This window comes from Cephus cinctus, unplaced genomic scaffold (genome assembly GCF_000341935.2).
Source record: "Cephus cinctus unplaced genomic scaffold, Ccin1 Ccin1_scaffold0084, whole genome shotgun sequence".
Taxonomy (NCBI): domain Eukaryota; kingdom Metazoa; phylum Arthropoda; class Insecta; order Hymenoptera; family Cephidae; genus Cephus; species Cephus cinctus.
In genome coordinates, this window is record NW_014332824.1 from 180940 (window position 1) to 202347 (window position 21408).

Sequence of the window (21408 nt, forward strand, 5' to 3'; positions counted from 1 at the left end):
ATAGGATAAATTTTAATTAAGTAACATAATCGCATTGTAAAGTAGAATTAAGTTTTATTCGTATAGAGACATAAATGAATGTATGAATGTATGTATTTTTATGATCGTATTGCGGCATATTGTAATTATTCATTAATGTCTATCATCTGGACTGAATGTGTGAATCATATTGAATACCTAAAAAAGATAATTTCGGTTTCTCGTGGCATAGTAATTATAAGCTGTAAGTGTAATTTCTGTAAATATGTTGCGCTGTGCAAAAACGCACAACATAAGGGGGAAATTTGTGACGAATTACCGACAGGTCATACCTGTTTCATGGTAGATGAATCATATTTCACGAATTTTTTATTGCAAGCTTTACATTTGCTTCTTCTGCACATATGCATAACTGAGTCAATTAGTAAATTTCTCAAATCAGTTGCAAAAATATGCTCATAAAACAGAAGCGTATATTTTTTAATCAAAACTATTTAATACACCTATAATTTGTATTATTTGGCACGTGCGTATCTTATAGTGATTATTTTGCTGCTCAAATAATGGATGCCAGTGCAAGTTGGAACTATGTTTGTACTAAATACATAGATTAAAATCTTTGTAAACATAAGATTTACTATAATATCAGGTATACATCTAATACCTTCCATTTATACAACTATCGCCTTGATGCGTTACCTGGGTAGCATGCTTGTAAAATATTTATATAATACTTTCCATTGAAAAATTATGATTATTGTAAAAATGATATTCTTATTAAAAAAGATATTCATAGTTTTAAATTTCTAACTTAAATAAGTAGTAATTCGAATTAACTTCAAATTCGGTACCTTGTACTATCACAATCACAAATCGAATTCACAAATGCCAGTTTAACGATCAATCAAAAACTGAAAATGTTAGAAAATAATCGTAAATAATATTTCAAAAAAAGGCAACAGATAAACAAAAATCGCGATAGTATTATTTCAATTAATTTAATAGATAGCTAAAGTTGAACATAATGCCTATATATTTTGATAGTTTGACGATCCTGTGATTAGTATATGAAATTGTTACTCCAATTAAGTTTTGAGTACGTAGAAGTAAATAACATATGAAATGAAAAGAGTCAGGAGTACGAGCTAGGTACACACTTGAAACCAATCGAGTCACCTCCATATCATGCAAGTATTGTCCTTGCTAGCAGTGATGACGGTATCACCAGCGTATGAGAAGGCGCAGCTGAACACATCGTCAGTATGGCCACCTAGCGTTTGAATGCAACAACCTGATTCAAGCGACCAGAGACGTGCCGTTCTATCCAGGGATGACGTCAAAAGATGATGACCGTTCGGACTAAAACACACTATAAAAATTCATGCCATATCAGAGGATACTTTTACAAAAAAAATTAAAACATTAAGTAGGCAAAATTCGTCAATTTCACTTTAATACCCACCTACACCTTATTAATTCTGTTGATCAGTCATGCTACTGATTATGATTATCTTACTTTATTCTCATAAATTATTTAAGTTTAATTCGATAAGATCATTAAATTATTAGCCAGTAGGTACCTTTTGATACTTCTTCGCGATGACCTTCCATGATAGCTAATTGTTTGAAATTAGTACTGACATCCCACACTCGCGCAGTAGTGTCGCTGCTTACTGTGGCTAACTTTTTTCCATTGTTGTCAAAATTTAAATCAAGAACTTCATCATCGTGTCCATGTATCGTTATCAAACATTTATCAGTGCGCGTATCCCAAACTTTGGCTGTTTTATCCATCGACGAAGAGCCAACCAGTGTGCAGTCAAAGTTGTACAGGCAATTACTGATCTCTTCGCGATGGCCAATCAAAACGCTGCTTCTCCTGGATTGTTAAAAAAATCTCAGTCTATCGTTATGCAACGTATCCACTTACTATACCTATGATAATGATTAGATTTAGACTAACTGAAATGTTCGTGTGTCCCAAATACTGATTGTACCATCAAACGATCCTGTGATTATCTGATTTCCGTCATTGTTATAATGTAATGCTATCACTTCTGCTGTATGTCCTTTCAATGTACCCAGCTCTTGACCTGATAAAACAATTATAGTCATAATATATTGGCAACTAAATTTATGTTGGATAAAAGATGAAGATATCTGTGCTTCGACAACCCGATTAAAATCAATGGAAACCGATGGATTTCCGATTCAACTACAATTAGATTCAATTGGGGCAATCGGAAACATTGGTATTTGAATTGGAAGTAATTTGGACAATTATCTCTTAAACAGTAATTTTTTAACTCAAATCAAGGGGAGTGTCATTCAGTCTCAGTAGTAAATATCCATAATATTTGATTAAAAATGTCTGATGCACAAATCTAATTTCTTCCGACTCACTAATTTCAATCGGTTTTAATAAGATTTTTTAAGCATGTATGACAACATCAAGTATCAATATTAATCGAAATAATTGAAAGGTTTATTTTATCGATTAACCTGATCCCAAATGAAAAATTTTCGCGGTGGCGTCCATTGATCCCGTAGCAATTTTACTCTGTGTTGGTGAAAATCGAGCTACCACCACCTCTGCATCGTGACCCCACATACTAACGAGACAGTGACCCGTCTGTGAGCACCACACTTTTGCGGTTTTATCAAATGATCCAGTCACGATTTTGTCCCTAAAATCATTGTTTGCAGGCAATTAAAAAAAAAACTTAAGCTTCAATATTCATTTAAACTCTTGCTCTTTTATTTTTATCGCGTTTGTTACATGCACGAATTTATATCTTCAGAAGTTTGACTCACGAAGTCGGGTTGTTGAAGGACACTGCGTAGACTACATTTTTATGGCCTTCGAGAGTAAGAAGCTCCGTTCCACTGTCAATGTCCCAAACTTTACAAGTTCGGTCATAGCTGCCCGTCAGGCATCTGGTAATACAAACAACAACAGAAGTGAAAATCAAACAATAACAATGAAGTTATTAATACAGATTGATATTTTTATAAATTTCAATAATCTTTGTTTTCAGTTTCTTGAGATAACAACAATTTTAAAGGACACATAATTTTAAATATGAAAATTGACAAAATTAAGGGAAACGTCAAAATAAATGGAAGTACCTTTTACCTAGTTTATCAAACGCTATGTTGGTCAGTGGAAGTAAATGCGTTTGCAATGTTTTATATTTGTAATAACGTTTTGCACCACTATCGCATACTTTGTTTTGCAATTTTTCTAACGTCTCAACCAGTTGGTCCATCACGCTTTCGGTTATCATCGGCTCACTGACTCGTATACTCTCTGCCAGTGCCTTTACGTCGGTTCTGAAACATTTTTTCAAAAATATGTAAAGCTTAAACTGAGTTTATAATAGGATTTTATTTTTTTTTTTTTCAATTTACTTAGCGGACAAATCCAAAAGATCGATCATTTTGGTTTTAACGTCGCCACCTTGAGTATATTCCAATGCAATTCCTAAAATAAAAAAATACGTACTATTCAAGGTTGTTCGATCATGAGGACAATATTAGCTTAAGGTTTAATTGTGTCAAGTGTTGTTCACGCTTTGCCTTCAATTATCGACATATTTTTAACATTAGGGATTAAGGGGAGCACACTATTTAGAATTTTCAAAAAATCGAATTTTTTTTCATATTTCAAAAGTATAATATATTAAGAATGTACTGGAAAAAGAACAAATCGAAATAATAAATATTTATGGAGTTATTGCACATAGTCGAGAGCGCCGGGGTCCGCATACCGTAAACAAGCAGGTCTGATAGCCGGAGCGCTTGGGGTGGAGCAACGTTTCTTTTACAATATCTTTGTATAATTCTTTGAAGATTTTACTCCATTACTTGGCGACGAGATTAAACAGCAACTCCTACCAATTTATGAAGATTTATCTAGCGATGATTTACTGGAAAGATGCTTGGGTGGCCATACCCAGAATGCCAATGAAAGTTTCAACGCGACAGGTTGGCGATTATCCCCAAAGCACTTACATTCTGGATTAAAAATCATTGAAATCTCAACCTATATTGCTGCTGGGATATTTAATGAAGGCTACACCTCCAATATTAGAATTATGAACAATTTAGATATAATTGTTGGCACCTATTTGAAAGTTTTCACCGAAAACACCGATGAGGCGTGAGTAGCGAGGCAGAACAAGATGAGTCTTTCTGAAACTGAAGCAGCTCGTATAGTCAGAAAACAACAACAAATGGAAGAGAATCAGCTTTTCAAAGAGGCTGAAGAATTATTATATGCGTCTGGAATCGCTGAAACTACATTTTCAAAAACTGCTCATGTTGTAACTCAAAAAGTTATTGGTCAATCTGGCTGAATTTTTGGGAGGTGATTCTCTATAATATTATCGGAAGGCAAACCTAAAGTTTTAAAGATATCGCGTAAATAAAATATTTTTTTGGGGTAAAAACTGTCGAAAAAATGGTCGAAAATTCGAACATTTTTTTCAACAGCCTACCAAATTTTTAATTCTATACTGTTTCATTGTTTTTTAGGTTAGTCCTTCCCCTTTACATGTCAGTAATCGAAAAATAATTGTTTTTTTGGTTTCAGATCACTACAAAGAACGTCACAAGTGCAGCACTTTTCGGTGTCACGCAAAAGACGCCTGGCCAAATAACACACAAAGCCGCCATTTTCTTTCATAACAAAAAAAAATATATTTCTATGCTTTAAAGGTGGAATAAAATGATACCACAATTTCAAAATGATGCGATTATTTTATCACCTTCAAAAAAAATCATGAAAAATGCCTCATTTTCGGCCGTCTAAATAGTATGCTCCCCTTAAGCATTTCACGAAGGTAATTTATTGCAAAAGATCGAGTTATACCGAATATGGTTAAGTAGCAAAATAAGGTTAAATTCAAGAGTTTAAGAATTTTTAAATCAGATGATGTAAAGGTAAGATTGCCAAATTTGTACCTCTTATTGTTATATTTTTATTCGTAAATTATTTATAGATAATTGAAAAACAATCAAGGTATTATCCATAACGAGCTACTTTTTTATAACAAAATGAAGTAAGTAACTTATAAATGTTGTTAAAGTCACATAATTACTTAAGTATCGCGATAGAACAATTTTAGCATCGGTATAAATTAAGCAATTTTCTGCTATGTTAAAACATTAATAGGTAATGCCTTCAATTGAAGAAAGTATGCTATAAACATTTTAAGAAGTTTCATTATACAATTAAACCATTTTTGCACATATTTAAATTGAATTAAAGACTAGTACATAATTTAAGTACTTAAATCTGAATCAAATCAATTAAAATACATTTTCATTTGCTATGTGGTTGTCTCATAGATATACATTTGACACATTTTTTCTCGAATCTTTAGGTTATCGACTAATAAACGGTTTTATTTATTAATATGTTAAAATTTATTTAACAAAATTATTCAGTAAATCATTTTTTATACTTAATTAATTGATTTTAAATTTTATTTTATGTAATGCATGTTTTAGATGTTGAAAAAAAACCTGATAATTATTTTTTAGAGGTTATATTAAGGCCGAATTCCCAGAAACGAGTATTCAAGTATTTTTAGGAAATATACTTATACTAAAAAAAAATACTTAAATCGATAATAAATGCATTTTCAATCATTAATATACACCAGAAACAAGATTATGCAGTTTAGTGGAATTTTTTCTGGAACTGTATACGTGAAGTATCCATAGTTATGCAGTATATTAATTTAATAATTTATTACTTGATTCTGCATTCATTGACTTGATAACTTATCGGTTGTATATTTATAAAATACTAGATAGAAAATCCATAAAATAGATTAGAGGATTAATCGTACCTGGTGGAAAGTATCGTAATAAGAACTTCAATAGCCTCATATGTATAGCTGTTGCTTTACTGTTAACTTTTAAAAAGCGTTATTTTTTCACATAAATGATTACGTCATTTACATATGAATTCCAGAATTAATATTCGAAGATTTTAACAAATCGCGTTACAGTTTCCTCCGTAACTCGTAACAGTGTGAAGCTGTTGATATTGAAAATACCTGAAATGCGTGCGTAACCAAGGATTGCTTGGTCGATTTCAATATTATAGGTTGGTTTAGTTTATATGTCAAAAGTCAGATCGATTGCTTCTTTTGCAACCTATGCAATTCAATAGACTACGCACTGCGTTTGTATTTATAAATATACATACTTATGCGTAAGTATACATAAGAAAATTTACGATTAAAATGATTTTCCTGAATAATCTTTATTCTCTGCAGAGTAAAATAATTATAAGGAAACGATTAAGTTATCACGCCGAAAGAATGCAACTCCACTACGTTTAATATATTTAATTATTATATGTATAATTAATCGCTTATTAATAAACAAGATTAACATGTCTTATTTCTATAATTATTCCAGCTTGTATCCTTTATCTTGTTATTCAGAGAGAATATTGATTTAATAACCTGTATGTATTTCATCTTCATCGGTTCAATTCATTTGCTGATAATATCTTAACCTTGAATACTAACAATATCTAAATTCCCATAACGAGGTTATTTTTAATACGAAGTCACCTCTATCGTTCTTAAATCAATCGCAAAAATCGGATCTTTGATTAATCAAAACTGATAGATTTGAAGATATACATATAGTGAGACATAGCAGTAAATTTCTTCAGAATTAATGAGACCTGCTGAGATCTAGTGCTATCTGGGTTCCATTCTTATATAAGAACTGACTAGATCTTATAGGATCTATCCAAGATCTAGTATGTCTAAAATTAAGATCTTGGATCGACGTAGACCTAGTTAAATCTAGATGAAATTTCCGAACTATTGCTAGATATAAGTACGATTCCTCCAGAAAATAAGTATATGTTGATTTTTAGGGATAAGTGTTCCTAGGAAATAAATTAAAGGCTAGAGTAATAAATTTAAGGGACATTTGCCAGGCCCTCGAGTTTCTATCCTCGGAATAGGACATCTGAAAGAAAGGGCTGATGGTATGGAAGGTTGAATGTTTAGACTACGTAGAAAGAAGGACGAGAGATAGAATCAGTTGAGCAGGCGAACACGGCAGACGCATAGGATGACGAGGAAAATTAGTATACATTAATTAATATGTTAAATGAAGATAATATTTTTTATTTCATGAAGATCAGCAACTGCTTCATTTGAATTAACCATTGATGTAGATTCCTGTTTTCGATATTATATCTCTTTAGATCAAAATAGATGTAAACATTTTTTCCTGGGACACTCTTATAGATACGATCAACTTTCGATTAATTCTTGCATGGAAGGATTGTCTTTAAAAAACTGTTATCATAATTTTCAATAACCATTGCTTTTAACAGTCGCTCAACTCACAGTCGCATCGAAAAAATGGATACAATAGCATTTTGGATTCAGTGATTGCAACATGCAGCGTGAAAAACTTGAAGAGCAGAAAAACATCTTGCGTCATAAACGATCAAATTCTCGAAATACAACTTCCGAAACAAGTAAAACATACACGTGTTTTTGGCGTATGGCTAGTGCACCCGGTTAAGAATCGGGAGGTCTATGGTTCGAGACCCCTCTATGGAGAGCATTTTTTTTACAAAAAAAAAAAATGTGCTTTTGCAAATGGGATAAACATATTAAAGAGTATATCCAATTAATTTATTTATCTTATTACAATAAAGGCATAAACAACGACAACCTGCGGGCTTCCACATCACCCAAGAGGTGCCGCAGTCGATACGTTCCCATTATTTAACGTAGCGGGTCCCCAGTAGGCCTATACTACGATCGGCCTATACTATTTTTCAAGGTTCCTCTCTTTCAAATTTTCTCGGTGGCCCAAACTTTATTTTAAGCTTATATAAAATATTTTTAAAAAAAGGTTGTCATCAGGATCGAAAATCATTTTCTATTAACTCACAATATTCTCTCTCGCAATATCCTTCATAGTAATAAAATAAACATGAGACGTGTTGCGTCTTGTTTCCTTATAACTATTGAAGAACTACTTACCATGATGCTACTGCCTGTACGACTGTGAACGACCTGACGCTGCAGGCCCCAATGTGTATTGCTAGTCGCGGGATAGTTAGCAACATTGTTGCAGACGCCCGCTCAGATTCGATCTGTCAGATTCCTAGACTGTTGTGTTGAAGTCGCCAGTACGTAATCTCAATAGACCGATATACTATTCTTCCCAATTGTCCTTTTCTCAATTCCTCTTACGTTTAGATATTTATACGCGTCAGGTGTGTGTGAAATATAGGTAATATAATTGTCGTAATCATCTTCAATGAAGAAACTTTATTGTAATAAGATAAATAAATTAATTTGATACACTCTTTAATATGTTCATCCCATTTGCAAAAGCACATTTTTTTTTTTTTTGTAAAAAAAATGCTCTCCATAGAGGGGTCTGGAACCATAGACCTCCCGATTCTTAACCGGGTGCACTAGCCATACGCCAAAAACACGTGTATGTTTTACTTGTTTCGGAAGTTGTATTTCATCGTATATTCAACTGCTTACTATTAGCGTTTCGCTTACTTTACATATAAGCAGAATAATATGAAGATGCACATCAGTTAAGAACTTTCGCGCCACCCTTCTCCACGTGGACGAACAATTACAGACAGAGATAATGCTCATTTCCATATTTGCTTCTCAAGATTATTGATTCCAGGTAATGAAGTGAGCTAATTATTTTCTCATAGTAAATCTTATTGCATTTATACTGGGCGCTGCAACTGAAGATTGCAAATAAAAAAGTATTTATAAGATTATAAGAACCAGCGGCAGCAGTAACAGCAATAGCAGACCCCTTAGCGAGAGAGGATCCGCAATCGCTCAAGTCGCCGGTCGCGCGGTACGAGCAGGCTTTTAAAATATTAGCCGATTCTGTCATAGATAAAATTTAAAAAAATATATATAAACTTAAAATAAAGTTTGGGCAACCTAGAAAGGTTAAAAGAGAGGAACTTTTAACAATTTTTGTAGTAAAATAAAGAAAAGAAGATGGTTAAAGAGTTCTTCATGGGGGATCGAACCCGTAACCAGCAGCGATATATCTTGACAGATTATTGACTCAGCGATGCTCGTTTAATTCTAAATTAAATTTTCTATAGATATTTATCTATGATATTTCAAAATTTCTCTTTGAACTGTTCTCGGTCGTTTCATTTACCAACGAATTTCGCCATTCATTTTTTAATGTTCATTTTCGGCATGATAAGAGGTAAAGAGTGAAAAACAATATTTCTATGCATTTTTTATAACTTTGAAATTAATTGAATATACACATTTGTTTGCGCATTACGTCTATACAAACGTTTAGGGTTCGGTTGGACGGAAGACCTTGCTGTTCAGCCTGTTTGTCAAGAACGGTTTGTGAGGGACGGCAACTTTTTCCCCACCGCCGAGCAATCCATTTATTTTCGCTGACTGCAATACCGGCTGGAACGATGATCATGACCCGCGCGGCTACGCGAAATCTGTAACATCGACAGAGGCGATGATCACGAAATCCTACTCCCGGACTCGCCGCTATGATTTAGCGCCATGCTTTTGGTATCGCCTAAAACCGGAGCGTTGTACATCTCCCCACTCATCTCTGCTACTACCCTACCACGCGCGCTAAGCAATTGTCCCCCGAGCGCCTCGAGCGGAACTTACTTAGCGCCATGCTTTTAACGATGATCATGACCCGCGCGGCTACGCGAAATCTGTAACATCGACAGAGGCGATGATCACGAAATCCTACTCCCGGACTCGCCGCTATGATTTAGCGCCATGCTTTTGGTATCGCCTAAAACCGGAGCGTTGTACATCTCCCCACTCATCTCTGCTACTACCCTACCACGCGCGCTAAGCAATTGTCCCCCGAGCGCCTCGAGCGGAACTTACAAAATTTAGGAGTTTTTTCAAACGGATAATTTAACCCCTTGGCAAACTCATATTTGGATGTTTAAAAGCGCGTTTTAATCGTTGAAATTTCAACTACAACGTGGATAAATATGAAACTTCTATTTCATCGCTTTCCCAATGAAAAATGGCGGGGAAGCTTCCGGGGCGCTTGCGAAATCTCGAGATCTCCGTCACGAGATCATCTCCGAGAACAATAATTTTGTGAGTATCTGCAGTATCATTAAAGATATCACACAGAAACTGGACCAGATTGGCCGGCGCGTTCGGAAGTTATGGCCAATTAACTATTTTCACTTCAAGGGGGTGTAACTCCCCCTAGAGTGATCCCACAGGGGTTCAATGGGAGTATTTTTTTAATGCCGAAGGATGCTCTCTCCTCTCGTGCCATAATTAGAAATATGAATTTCCTTTCGAAACTACTAGATCTCGAATTTTTTAAAAAATTCCAAAATGCACTTTTTCACTCCAACCCCAGCCATTCGGCCATTTTGTGTCCGATCGGGATAAAACCTTTACCATTCGAACGGGAAGGAAATTTCCTAAAAAATATGTCTTTGGTTTTTCGAAATCTGTCATACTTTCACAAAAATGTAAAAAAATTCAAGTGTTGCACTTCATTTCGACGTTACTGTATGTAGCTGATTGAAGATTTCATCATTTCCGATCTATCAAAGAAACACATTGAACTCGTGGATTGACTATATAGGCCTAAATATATAACGCATATCCGGTAATGTATTATTCGAGAATTTTTTAAATATTTAAAGTTGTATTGCATTGTATTGACATGATATATTCAGTTGTGCGATTGATTGAGAGCTTAATATTCATATTTTAATTTGACTACTAAACTTGAATGTAATACAAACATTATTCTTATTGCAAAGATAAGTCTTTATAACTTAATACTTAATTAATTAAAAGTTGAGGTTTAAATTGTAGTTAAGTGGAAATGTGCTAGTTTAAACAAAAAGGTTTCTTGCTCATCCATAATTCTATAAGCAACAATTACATTTCACTTACATGGTTACTTAAGCTAATTCATCCGTTTGTAGTACAATTTTATCAATTCTACATTCAAGTGAGTACAAAAGCATTGATTGTTTATAAATTATATAAATAGCAGCATTATCTGCGAATTTGTGCCCACGATATTTGTTCTTATTTTACTACTATTAAGAATAACACAAGCATAAAATATAGTAGCTCCAAATGTCTAAATTCGTTAACAGTGGGAACTTTTTTGACAATAGGCAGGAAGTCTTTTGTGAAGCCCACTTAAGATACAGTTATATTGTTAATCAACATTAACATAGTGACCTGTTACTGTTGCTGTTTGATGATATCTTCGTCTACTAGCAAAATCTTCATTCTCTTCATTAAGTTGTGCTGAGCGAGTTTCAACACCTGGATGAACTGATGTCACAATTATTTGCTCATAGTCGTATACTCGCCTCCTAGAAAATTAATCATATTATTGGAATATTAACAAAGCTAATTGGTTGCAGACAATCATTTAGTTAATTTTTTACTGCCTACATTAGAAATTATATTTCAGCATAAAGAAGAAATGAGAATTTTTTAGACAAAATATTTAGACAAAAAATGCAATGTGGCATACCCCATTATTCTGAGAAGTAAATTCCTTAGCCATTCGAAGAACTTAAATTCAGCCGAGACTCCTGGTTTGACTGCTGGGTTTGCATGGCCTACATAGCTCCAAACCACGAAAACGACAACAATGTTCGCAATGGCATAGCCCCAATGGACCAGAAACATTATGAGTATTTTTATCAGGGCCTGCAACACATCAATATTATAATGTTAAGCTTACTGATCAGCTATAACACAAAAAGATGATGTTAGAAACTAAGAAACCTTTATCATCATTTTTCTCTTTTGTTTTCAACTAATTTGATACATTATTCGTTTAGCCACCTTCTTTATTGTTAAAATTGTATTTTGTAACACAAGTAAATTATTATATCACGACTGATTGATTTTTTAAATAACACATAGTAAAGTTAACTTCATGTAATAATATTTTCTGACCATTTGAGCCTTGACAAGTGCAGTTTTATGGTAGTGCAAGTATTATATACAATTGTGACATTCATTTCATAGTATCAAAGTTGAACTTTAGATATTTATTTAAAACACGTGGTTAGTACCCCTAATATAAAATAAGAACAAAAATTCCATTTGTAACATATCAACAGATTACATCAGAGTGCAAATTTTGATAGATTCTCATGCATTTAAGAATAGTCGCAGCGAAGAAGGAAAAGCGTTTAAGAGATTGCATTAAATTTACGATTGAAAGTTTTTTTACATCTTGAAGAGCCATTAACTTAAAAGTATAATTGATTCCTCTAATCCTAAATCATTATTAATTATTATGTCACTTTTATACTTTTAATGAAAATGCACTTCATGTCTATATGTATAAACATATCTATCCTTACCTCATTTAAAATAAATAAAAAAAATGACACTGCAAAGATAACTATGAACATTAAAGATTGTTCCATTCTCAGAGAAATAAATAATAGTCACCGCAATATTATTTGCTGATTGTAAAATAGTGAATATTTATTTTAGACATTGTATGTATGATACTAACGACGTAGTTTAAATAAATATCTAAAGTTCATCTTTGATATTATGATGTGAATGGCATACTGGTTCATGCAGTTTCATATCATTCTTGCACTATCTTATTGAGGTTTCAATGTTTTAGTAATATTATTAGATGATAGTTAACCTCACTAGGTGTTATTTAAAAAAAAAATCAGTCGTGAGTTGATGATTTATTTTTGTTATTTTTTTCACTTAATTACGACGCCTCCTCTATCAAACCGTAGTAGAAGCCTCCAGTCAGAGCGCTACCTTAATAGTTAGAGATTATACCAAAATATAGGTGTATCAAAAACTTTCTTAATAAAACATTGCAGATTCGAAAATCGTAAGACGTTTAGATTATTAACATTCTTAGACTATTAACTTTTTATTATATTATAGCACCACTAAAAAAAGTTATAAGATGACTCGTATAATTTAAAGAACTTTAAACTAAACTTACCCCAAGCAAAGAAAACCATCTGTTGCAAAGCGGACTATACCAGTTTCCCAATTTCTTATGAATATTTGGCCTCCGCACAGATGCATCATTGACAACACTTCCATTTCCCTCAATACTGGGAGATGATTCTAAATGACTTGTACTTTCCGAAATACTGGGATTTCTCTAAAAAAAAAAAAAATTCTAATTCAAATCATTACAAAATTCATGATTTACATAAATATAATAATCATAAGCTGTACATTTATAGAGTATATGATTGTGTTTGTTAATAATTCATATATGTACAAGAACTTTCATAAATCATCACCGTGTTCTTGTAGTGATACTACAAAAAGTACCTTATGTTAGCATTCAGCATAGGTTAAAGAGATTAAGGTGGACATTTTTGAACTTTATATCTTCTAAAAATATTGAAGATGCATACACAAAATTTACCGTTAGATTTTTATGACGGATTCTCTCTGGAAAGAGGCTATCTAAGTCATTCTCAATTTCCGAAATACTATCTTGATGCGCTGCTGAACCGTAATTTCGATCAAAGGTCGGTGACTGCACATCAAACCTCTGTTCACGTGTATGTCGAATATCAAATGTTTGAGCTAACGCGAAATAGGCATAATCCATGCACGCATAAGTTAGAAGGAATGGCATCGTCACGATTGGCGCTAATGTGTTGATCTGGCCAGTAATAATGAAAGTCAGTGTTACTATAGCCACGACTATCATTGCATAAACTGGAACTTTGTTGGGCCCCCTCTGTCACAAACAAACATCAAATAAAAATATTGCCACCTTGTTTTGATAGTATAGTTGATAGTTTAGTATAGTTGAATATATAAACAAATATAAATTTCATTACATAACAAATTTGCCAAGTGTACTAATTAAAGACATAATAAAAATGAGATAATAAAATTGAAGAATTTTACTCACTCCTCGTTGCAAACAGCTCATTCCAGGAATGACATTTTGACTCGCGATGGATTGAAGAACACGAGGAGTACCGTACATAGCACCTAAGCAACTGCTAAATGAAGACACATAAAGTCCAGCAAGCAATAGGACTGAGAATGCAGAAACGGTAGAAGCAATCATAAAATCTGTGAGTAATGCAGTTCTAGTACAGGTTGCTGCGAGAAACAGGGAAAAACACAAGTAAAGGAAGGTCCTGAAAATATAAAATGATTTGAGTAAAATTAATAACTGCCCGTTTGTATTAATAATGAAGTTTTTATGAATGCATTACCCTGTGCCCAAAGCTGCCAATGTTCCATTCGGAATGTCAGTAGAAGGGTGCCTCAAATCACCACTCATATTAATGCCAGCTAATACGCCAGTTACTGTTGGAAAAAAAACACCGAAAACGGTAAACCAGCCGTAACCGTCTTCGTATGCAGAAAAAGTGTTATTTTTTAAATTTCCTGACAACCAGCCTTCAAATCCCACTTCTGAAATATAAAAACAGACGCAATTTTTTTTTATAAATATTCAAATGCAAATGCTTTAAACGTACTATATACAGTAATGTACAATTGAAGTGGAACACTTTAATTTTTGTATATTGCTGCGAAACTATGACCGATCTCAAAAAACCAAAGCTTCATTTTTTAGGAAATTTCCTTCCTGTTCGAATGATAAAGGTTTTATCCCGATCGGATACAAAATGGCTGAACGGCAGGGGTTGGAGTGAAATAGTGCATTTTGGGACTTTTTAGAAAGTGCGAGAACTAGTAGTTCTGGGAAGAAAATCATATTTCTAATTATGGCACGAGAGAGAGCATCCTTCGGCATTAAAAAAACACCCCCATCGAGCCGCTGTAGGATCACTCTAGGGGAAGCTACACTCCCTTGAAGTGAAAACACTTAATTGGTCATAACTTTCGACTGCGCCGGCCAATCTGGTTCAGTTTTTGCATGATATCATCATTAATGATACTGCAGATTTTCACAAAATTATTATTCTCGAAAATGATCCCGTGACGGAGATCTCGAGATATCGCAAACACACCCCAAGTTTCCCCGCCATTTTTCATTAGGATTGCGACGAAATAGAAGTTTTATATTTATTCCACGTTGTAGCTGAGATTTCAACAATTAAAACGCGCTTTTAAACATTCAAAAATGAGTTTGCTAAGGGGTTAAATTTTTCATTTGAAAAAACGCCTAAATTTTGCGAGTTTCGCTCGAGGTACTCGGGTGACTACTACCCTACTACGCGCGCCAAGCGATTGTCATTATGATTGTCATTGTCACTGTCAGTATTATTAAAGATGATATCACGCAGAAACTGGATCAGATTGGCCGGCGCGGTCGGAAGTTATGGCCAATTAAGTGTTTTCACTTCAAGGAAGTGTAGCTCCCCCTAGAGTGATCCTACAGGGTTCAATGGTTCAGGGATCCTATGGGTTCAATGGGGGTGTTTTTTTAATGTCGAAGGATGCTCTCTCTCGTGCCAACATTACAAATACAAATTTTCTCCCGGAACTACTAGTTCTCGCTCTTTTCAAAAAGTCCGAAAATAAACTATTTCACTCCAACCCCTGCCGTTCAGGTATTTTGTATCCGATTAGAATAAAACCTCTACCATTCGAGCGGGAAGGAAATTTCCTAAAAAATATGTCTTTGGTTTTTTGAAATCGGTCATAGGTGCGCCGAAATACACAAAAATTCAAGTGTTCCACTTCAATTGCACATTACTGTACATATTGATGTAGAACATTGTGCAAAAGTGAGGCAATGAGTCTTGTGTGTAATGTAAAATTATATTGTGTGTATTTTAACACTCCCTACCAATATTGTTATTAGTGCTAGTCTCCTTTTCGAATGCATGTAGCTAAACAGAGATAATACAATACTCGCTAGTTTGACAATAAGTCATTTTGATAGATTACAACCTATGCAATCCTTAGTAAATCACACGTGGTTTTCTGCAAGATAATGTAAATATGTACTAAAGTAAAAAAATTGAATATATTTAGTGCATAATCATGCGTATACATACTTTGCAATAAACATTTTATATACTAATAAGTATGCATTGAGGACTTTATTTTTCTAAGGACTTTATTTTTGATTTGTTAAAAAAACTTATGAAACTCTTGAACTGACTATAATTCACTAAATGACCATATGTTTAAATTAATGCGTAAACAACGCTACGTTAATATCGTATACAATGTGTTGTGTGTATTGGAGAATAAAAGAAAAATATTCAAACGTAATCATGTGACAAGTTTACAAATCACGAATTAAAATGGAAATATCAAGACTTGCATACCAACGTTTTCGTGAATGAAGCTCCCAATTATAAAGTCCACACCAGCCAATAGAAGAATAATAAGCAAAACAAATTGGAGCTTTACGACCCATTTAACACCCGCCACGTTAATTACGGACAGAAGAATAACAGCAGCACATGCAAATCCACGCTGCACCCAAGCTGATTGGAGACCAACAAGTCCTGCCATTGATTCGCCGAATCCCAGAACGTTCAGTGCACAACCCACAGCCTAAAATATAAACAGTTAAAAAAAAATTATATTTCTTATTAGGGTTGCCGAATCAATGCTAAAGTATTGATCTTTAAGATTAATATTGTAGTACATTTTTTATATGGGTACAATCATCAATTTTCATACTGCACACTGCATAATGCACAAAACACGTTTCCACGTAGTCAAGTAAAAGTTGATACAATATAAATTTAACTGCTAAAATTTAAGATATATCCCAAAATTGAATTGAAAGATCAACCAATGTCATTAACTGATTTTTTAGCCTCAACCGGAATCAATCGAGACAATTAGCTGAAATTTAATAATTGCAATCGTAGTACAAATGCGGAATATACATATATACCCTTGAATAGCCAGGAGCTATAATATTCAGCAATGAGAATTTTAATACTATCGATAATAAAAGTATCGTTTGACTGTGTAATTTAGTGTTACCACTACTCCACGCAGTAATCGCTACTCTAACATAAATAAAGAAATGAAATTACATACATACAAGAATTTCGAAAATCAATCTGGAAGGGATAGGTTGATTTTGTTAATTATTCAATGCTTGAAAATTTACTTAAAAGATTGATTTTTGAAATAATCGATATTAAAACGGCATCCCTACTTCTTATTGCTATTTACTAAAACACTTAGAAATTTTTTTATAAACAATTATTTGTACTTTATTACAAATATTTATATTCCTATATCTGTTTACTCTTGTTATTTATATTCTATTGTTATGCATATAATATTTAATTTATATTGCGAAATCTTGCTTCTATTTACTGTATATAGTTTAACACTACTTTTGACATATGTATATTCCTGACAAGTGCAAAAGTGTGGTCCACATTTAGAGACCATTTAAATTATCAAATAAGAAAACTGATTCTGATAGTTTAAAACTAGGTAGCTAATACATTTATGACATAGTATTTGATGATATATGTAGATAGATATTTGGTCGATGAGTAAATTAAAATAAATTACATGCATACAACCTTTACACAAATTGTCTTATGTGAAAGGGAAGTGGTTCACAATGGAAGACCACACACCTAATGAACAGTTAATTATCATAAAGGTTGAGAGTTCTATATATTTGACTTTCAAAAAATGTTTAAACATACCTGACCAAAACAGTATAGTAAACCAATAGAACCACCAAATCTGGAACCAAGAACGTGTGAAAGAAGAAAGTATACTCCTCCACTTTCCACTCGACATCTTTCACAAATTCCAACAGCAGACAGTACAGTGACTAGCGCTATGCTAACTAAAGAAGTTGGAAATTACTAAAGTCAACACAATCATTGTTCATCATACTTCATTTTTTTAAATTTATTACCAGTTGACAAGATGATTAAAACAGCATTTAAAGCACCAGCCTGACCAACAATCCATCCAGATCGAAGAAAAACTATTACTCCAAAAATATTAATAAGGCATGAAGTGAAGACACCATCCCAAGTACCAAAGAGAACTGGTTGTGACAAAAAAAAATTTGATTTCCACCATGGATCAGAATTCTACAAAAACAATTTTGAAAGACATAAAAACATTGTTGAATAATCTCTGATAAATTGTTTAATAACGAACAACACAATTATGATAAAATGGATTTAGACTTACATATTCCTGTGCAAATAATTCATTTACTCCAGTTTGATACATTCCCGGATTAAACTCTTCATATCCATCATTGTCTCTCCGTTCAACTCTTTGATTGTCATTATTTCCAAGTCCAAACCTGGACCAATCAACATTTCTGTCATTTACATTGTCTTCAGTAGTATGATTCCTTTCAAGTGATTCCATTATTCTAAGTTATAATGGTCTTTCCCAATGATCCTATAATCGATACAAAAATATATGATATAATAGTTACTTTTGTTTATTGATATAGTTTCAATCTTTTTGATTAACAATTTTTGGAGGTAATACTGTATAAGACAATACTTGACATAAATTTTTATTTTTGATAATAGTATTTATTAAACATACATTTATATAATTCTATCATGTTCAAACAGTAAAACAATTATAAAAGAAAGAAATACATCAAGAAATATTCTTAATTACTACACCCCTTTGCAACTTCATGAAAATTAAACACTTCCATTAAACTATGATATAAATATTATGTTAGAAGAATGAAAGTCGTTCTACTTTTGACTTTGCATTATATATACTACAGTCAATTTATACAGATTTGAATTTTAAGACGATGTACATCTACTTTCAACAAATCAATTGCTAATGGCAAAAGTTATAAAATGTATTAAGATTATTAGTATCCATGATCAAGTTTGCACATTATATAACATATTTACATAAACCAGCTGTTACTTATTGTTTTAATTGATTGAATGTAGACAAGTAGTAATTTTAGCAAAAAATTAGATTCAAGATTTCTTGTATATCGTATAAGAATTTTTGCAGAAGGTCACTACTAAAATTTTTTTTGTATACATCCGCACACTAATTTTGATTTTACCTGTTCTATTTCAGTAAAATAAACTAAGCACTTGACAATTTGAGGTTATGAAAGTATCTTTTCCTAATGAAATTATCATCAGGATTACTAGACTAACTTTCGTTAACACCATTCCAAAATTAATACATAATGCGTATTTTTGTAAAATTATTAAAAACGCACAGCTTGAACATAGTATCACTTTTTCTGACAACAGCCATTTTCTGAGGTGGACGAATCTTAGAGTGGGTGCACACTTACGCATAAACGTATTTGTATGTACATTATGAATCAACATTCTATTCTAGTGATGCAAATGTTATTGAGAGCTTAGTATTTTTATAATCATAATCAATATTTATCATTTTTCTTTCTGCCTGTTTATTTTAACGTTTCTAAGTGCTCTGGAGCACTATGTTTCGTATTCTTATTCTTATTCTTCTTATTCCTTGTGGCTTTATGCCCTCGTAGAGGGCGAAGTGCCAGGTGCACAAAATTGTTTTGGGTACAATTGAAGAATACAGAGCTGGACCAATGATTTGATTGAACCTTTGGCGGACCAGCCTTAAGCTTAATTTTTTAGTACATTTTTCCTCGTAAGTAGAGTAGAGATAAGTAGGGAGATTGCCAATGAGCCTGTTTTTGGTGGTCTCAATTTTTCTCTGGTTTCGGCGAGCTCCGCAAAGTTAGTCCCCCCACTTTGACTTTCGACATTTTTCTTTTTATAAATCGATTGGTGGTCGTTTGGTGGTATTTGGTAGTCCATTCAAAACGTTTGGTGGTTTTCGGTTTACTTTGAAAATCCATAACAATTTTTTAGCATTAACATAGCCCTCCTCCCACTTCAAATTTTACATTTTTCTTTTCACCAATCGATTGGTGGTCGTATGGTGGTATTTGGTCAGTATTAACTAATCGGTTTAAGACCGTCGTCTAAACATGGCGTTAGTTTCCACAGTTCAGAGTTTAAACAAAGTTAACCAATCACGTATAGGGGTTGAATGGAATTGACCAATAGGGCTGTTTGACTCTGTTTAAACTCCGCACGGTGGAAACTAAGCTATATGCATAGTTGTATCAGAGATGAGTAGGGAGATTGCCAATGAGCCTGCAGAGATGAGTGGGGTGATGCACGACGCTCCGGCAGAGATGAGTGGGGGATGCACAACGCTCCGGTTTTAGGCGATACCAAAAGCATGGCGCTAAATCGTAGCGGCGAGTCCGGGAGTAGGATTTCGTGATCATCGCCTCTGTCGATGTTACAGATTTCGCGTAGCCGCGCGGGTCATGATCATCGTTCCAGCCGATATAGCAGTCAGCGAAAATGAATGGATTGCTCGGTGGTGGGGAAAAAGTTGCCGCCCCTCACAAACCGTTCTTGACAAACAGGCCGTTTCTAAGTGCTCTGGAGCACTATGTTTCGTATTCTTATTCTTATTCTTCTTATTCCTTGTGGCTTTATGCCCTCGTAGAGGGCGAAGTGCCAGGTGCACAAAATTGTTTTGGGTACAATTGAAGAATACAGAGCTGGACCAATGATTTGATTGAACCTTTGGCGGACCAGCCTTAAGCTTAATTTTTTAGTACATTTTTCCTCGTAAGTAGAGTAGAGATAAGTAGGGAGATTGCCAATGAGCCTGTTTTTGGTGGTCTCAATTTTTCTCTGGTTTCGGCGAGCTCCGCAAAGTTAGTCCCCCCACTTTGACTTTCGACATTTTTCTTTTTATAAATCGATTGGTGGTCGTTTGGTGGTATTTGGTAGTCCATTCAAAACGTTTGGTGGTTTTCGGTTTACTTTGAAAATCCATAACAATTTTTTAGCATTAACATAGCCCTCCTCCCACTTCAAATTTTACATTTTTCTTTTCACCAATCGATTGGTGGTCGTATGGTGGTATTTGGTCAGTATTAACTAATCGGTTTAAGACCGTCGTCTAAACATGGCGTTAGTTTCCACAGTTCAGAGTTTAAACAAAGTTAACCAATCACGTATAGGGGTTGAATGGAATTGACCAATAGGGCTGTTTGACTCTGTTTAAACTCCGCACGGTGGAAACTAAGCTATATGCATAGTTGTATCAGAGATGAGTAGGGAGATTGCCAATGAGCCTGCAGAGATGAGTGGGGTGATGCACGACGCTCCGGCAGAGATGAGTGGGGGATGCACAACGCTCCGGTTTTAGGCGATACCAAAAACGGTCTATACTATTTTTCAAGGTTCCTCTCTTTCAAGTTTTCTCGGTTGCCCAAACTTTATTTTAAGCTTATATAAAATATTTAAAAAAAAAGGTTGTCATCGGGATCGAAAATCCCGTTTTCTATTAACTCACAATATTCTCTCTCGCAATATCCTTCATAGTAATAAAATAAACATGAGACGTGTTGCGTCTTGTTTCCTTATAACTATTGAAGAAC

At 33.8% G+C, this 21408-nt stretch overlaps 2 protein-coding genes across 7 annotated transcripts in view; both read right to left on the reverse strand.

Moving 5' to 3' along the window:
• Positions 1-338: 338 nt before the first annotated feature.
• Positions 339-6064, reverse strand: LOC107271784 (dynein assembly factor with WDR repeat domains 1). Its single transcript, XM_015748197.2, has 8 exons — positions 5838-6064; positions 3391-3463; positions 3109-3312; positions 2794-2916; positions 2482-2666; positions 1943-2072; positions 1560-1858; positions 339-1348 (listed from the first exon to the last, which is right to left on the reverse strand). Exons 1-8 carry the CDS (start codon positions 5875-5877, stop codon positions 1152-1154), a joined length of 1251 nt encoding a protein of 416 aa, XP_015603683.1. The 5' UTR covers positions 5878-6064; the 3' UTR covers positions 339-1151.
• A 4674-nt stretch (positions 6065-10738) lies between these two features.
• Positions 10739-21408, reverse strand: part of LOC107271830 (solute carrier family 12 member 8) — a 22273-nt gene continuing 11603 nt past the window's right edge. The window contains exons 1-11 of one of the 6 annotated variants that reach the window (XM_015748300.2): positions 19255-19897; positions 18150-18368; positions 17866-18046; positions 17648-17793; positions 16289-16520; positions 14258-14459; positions 13945-14179; positions 13447-13767; positions 13009-13173; positions 11548-11726; positions 10739-11383 (exon numbers count right to left, since the gene is read on the reverse strand). In XM_015748300.2, the coding sequence (XP_015603786.1) occupies positions 11224-11383; positions 11548-11726; positions 13009-13173; positions 13447-13767; positions 13945-14179; positions 14258-14459; positions 16289-16520; positions 17648-17793; positions 17866-18046; positions 18150-18335 (2007 nt within the window). In that variant the 5' untranslated portion in view covers positions 18336-18368; positions 19255-19897 and the 3' untranslated portion in view covers positions 10739-11223. The other 5 variants (XM_025089191.1, XM_015748292.2, XM_025089196.1 and 2 more) reach the window with 5 other exon arrangements.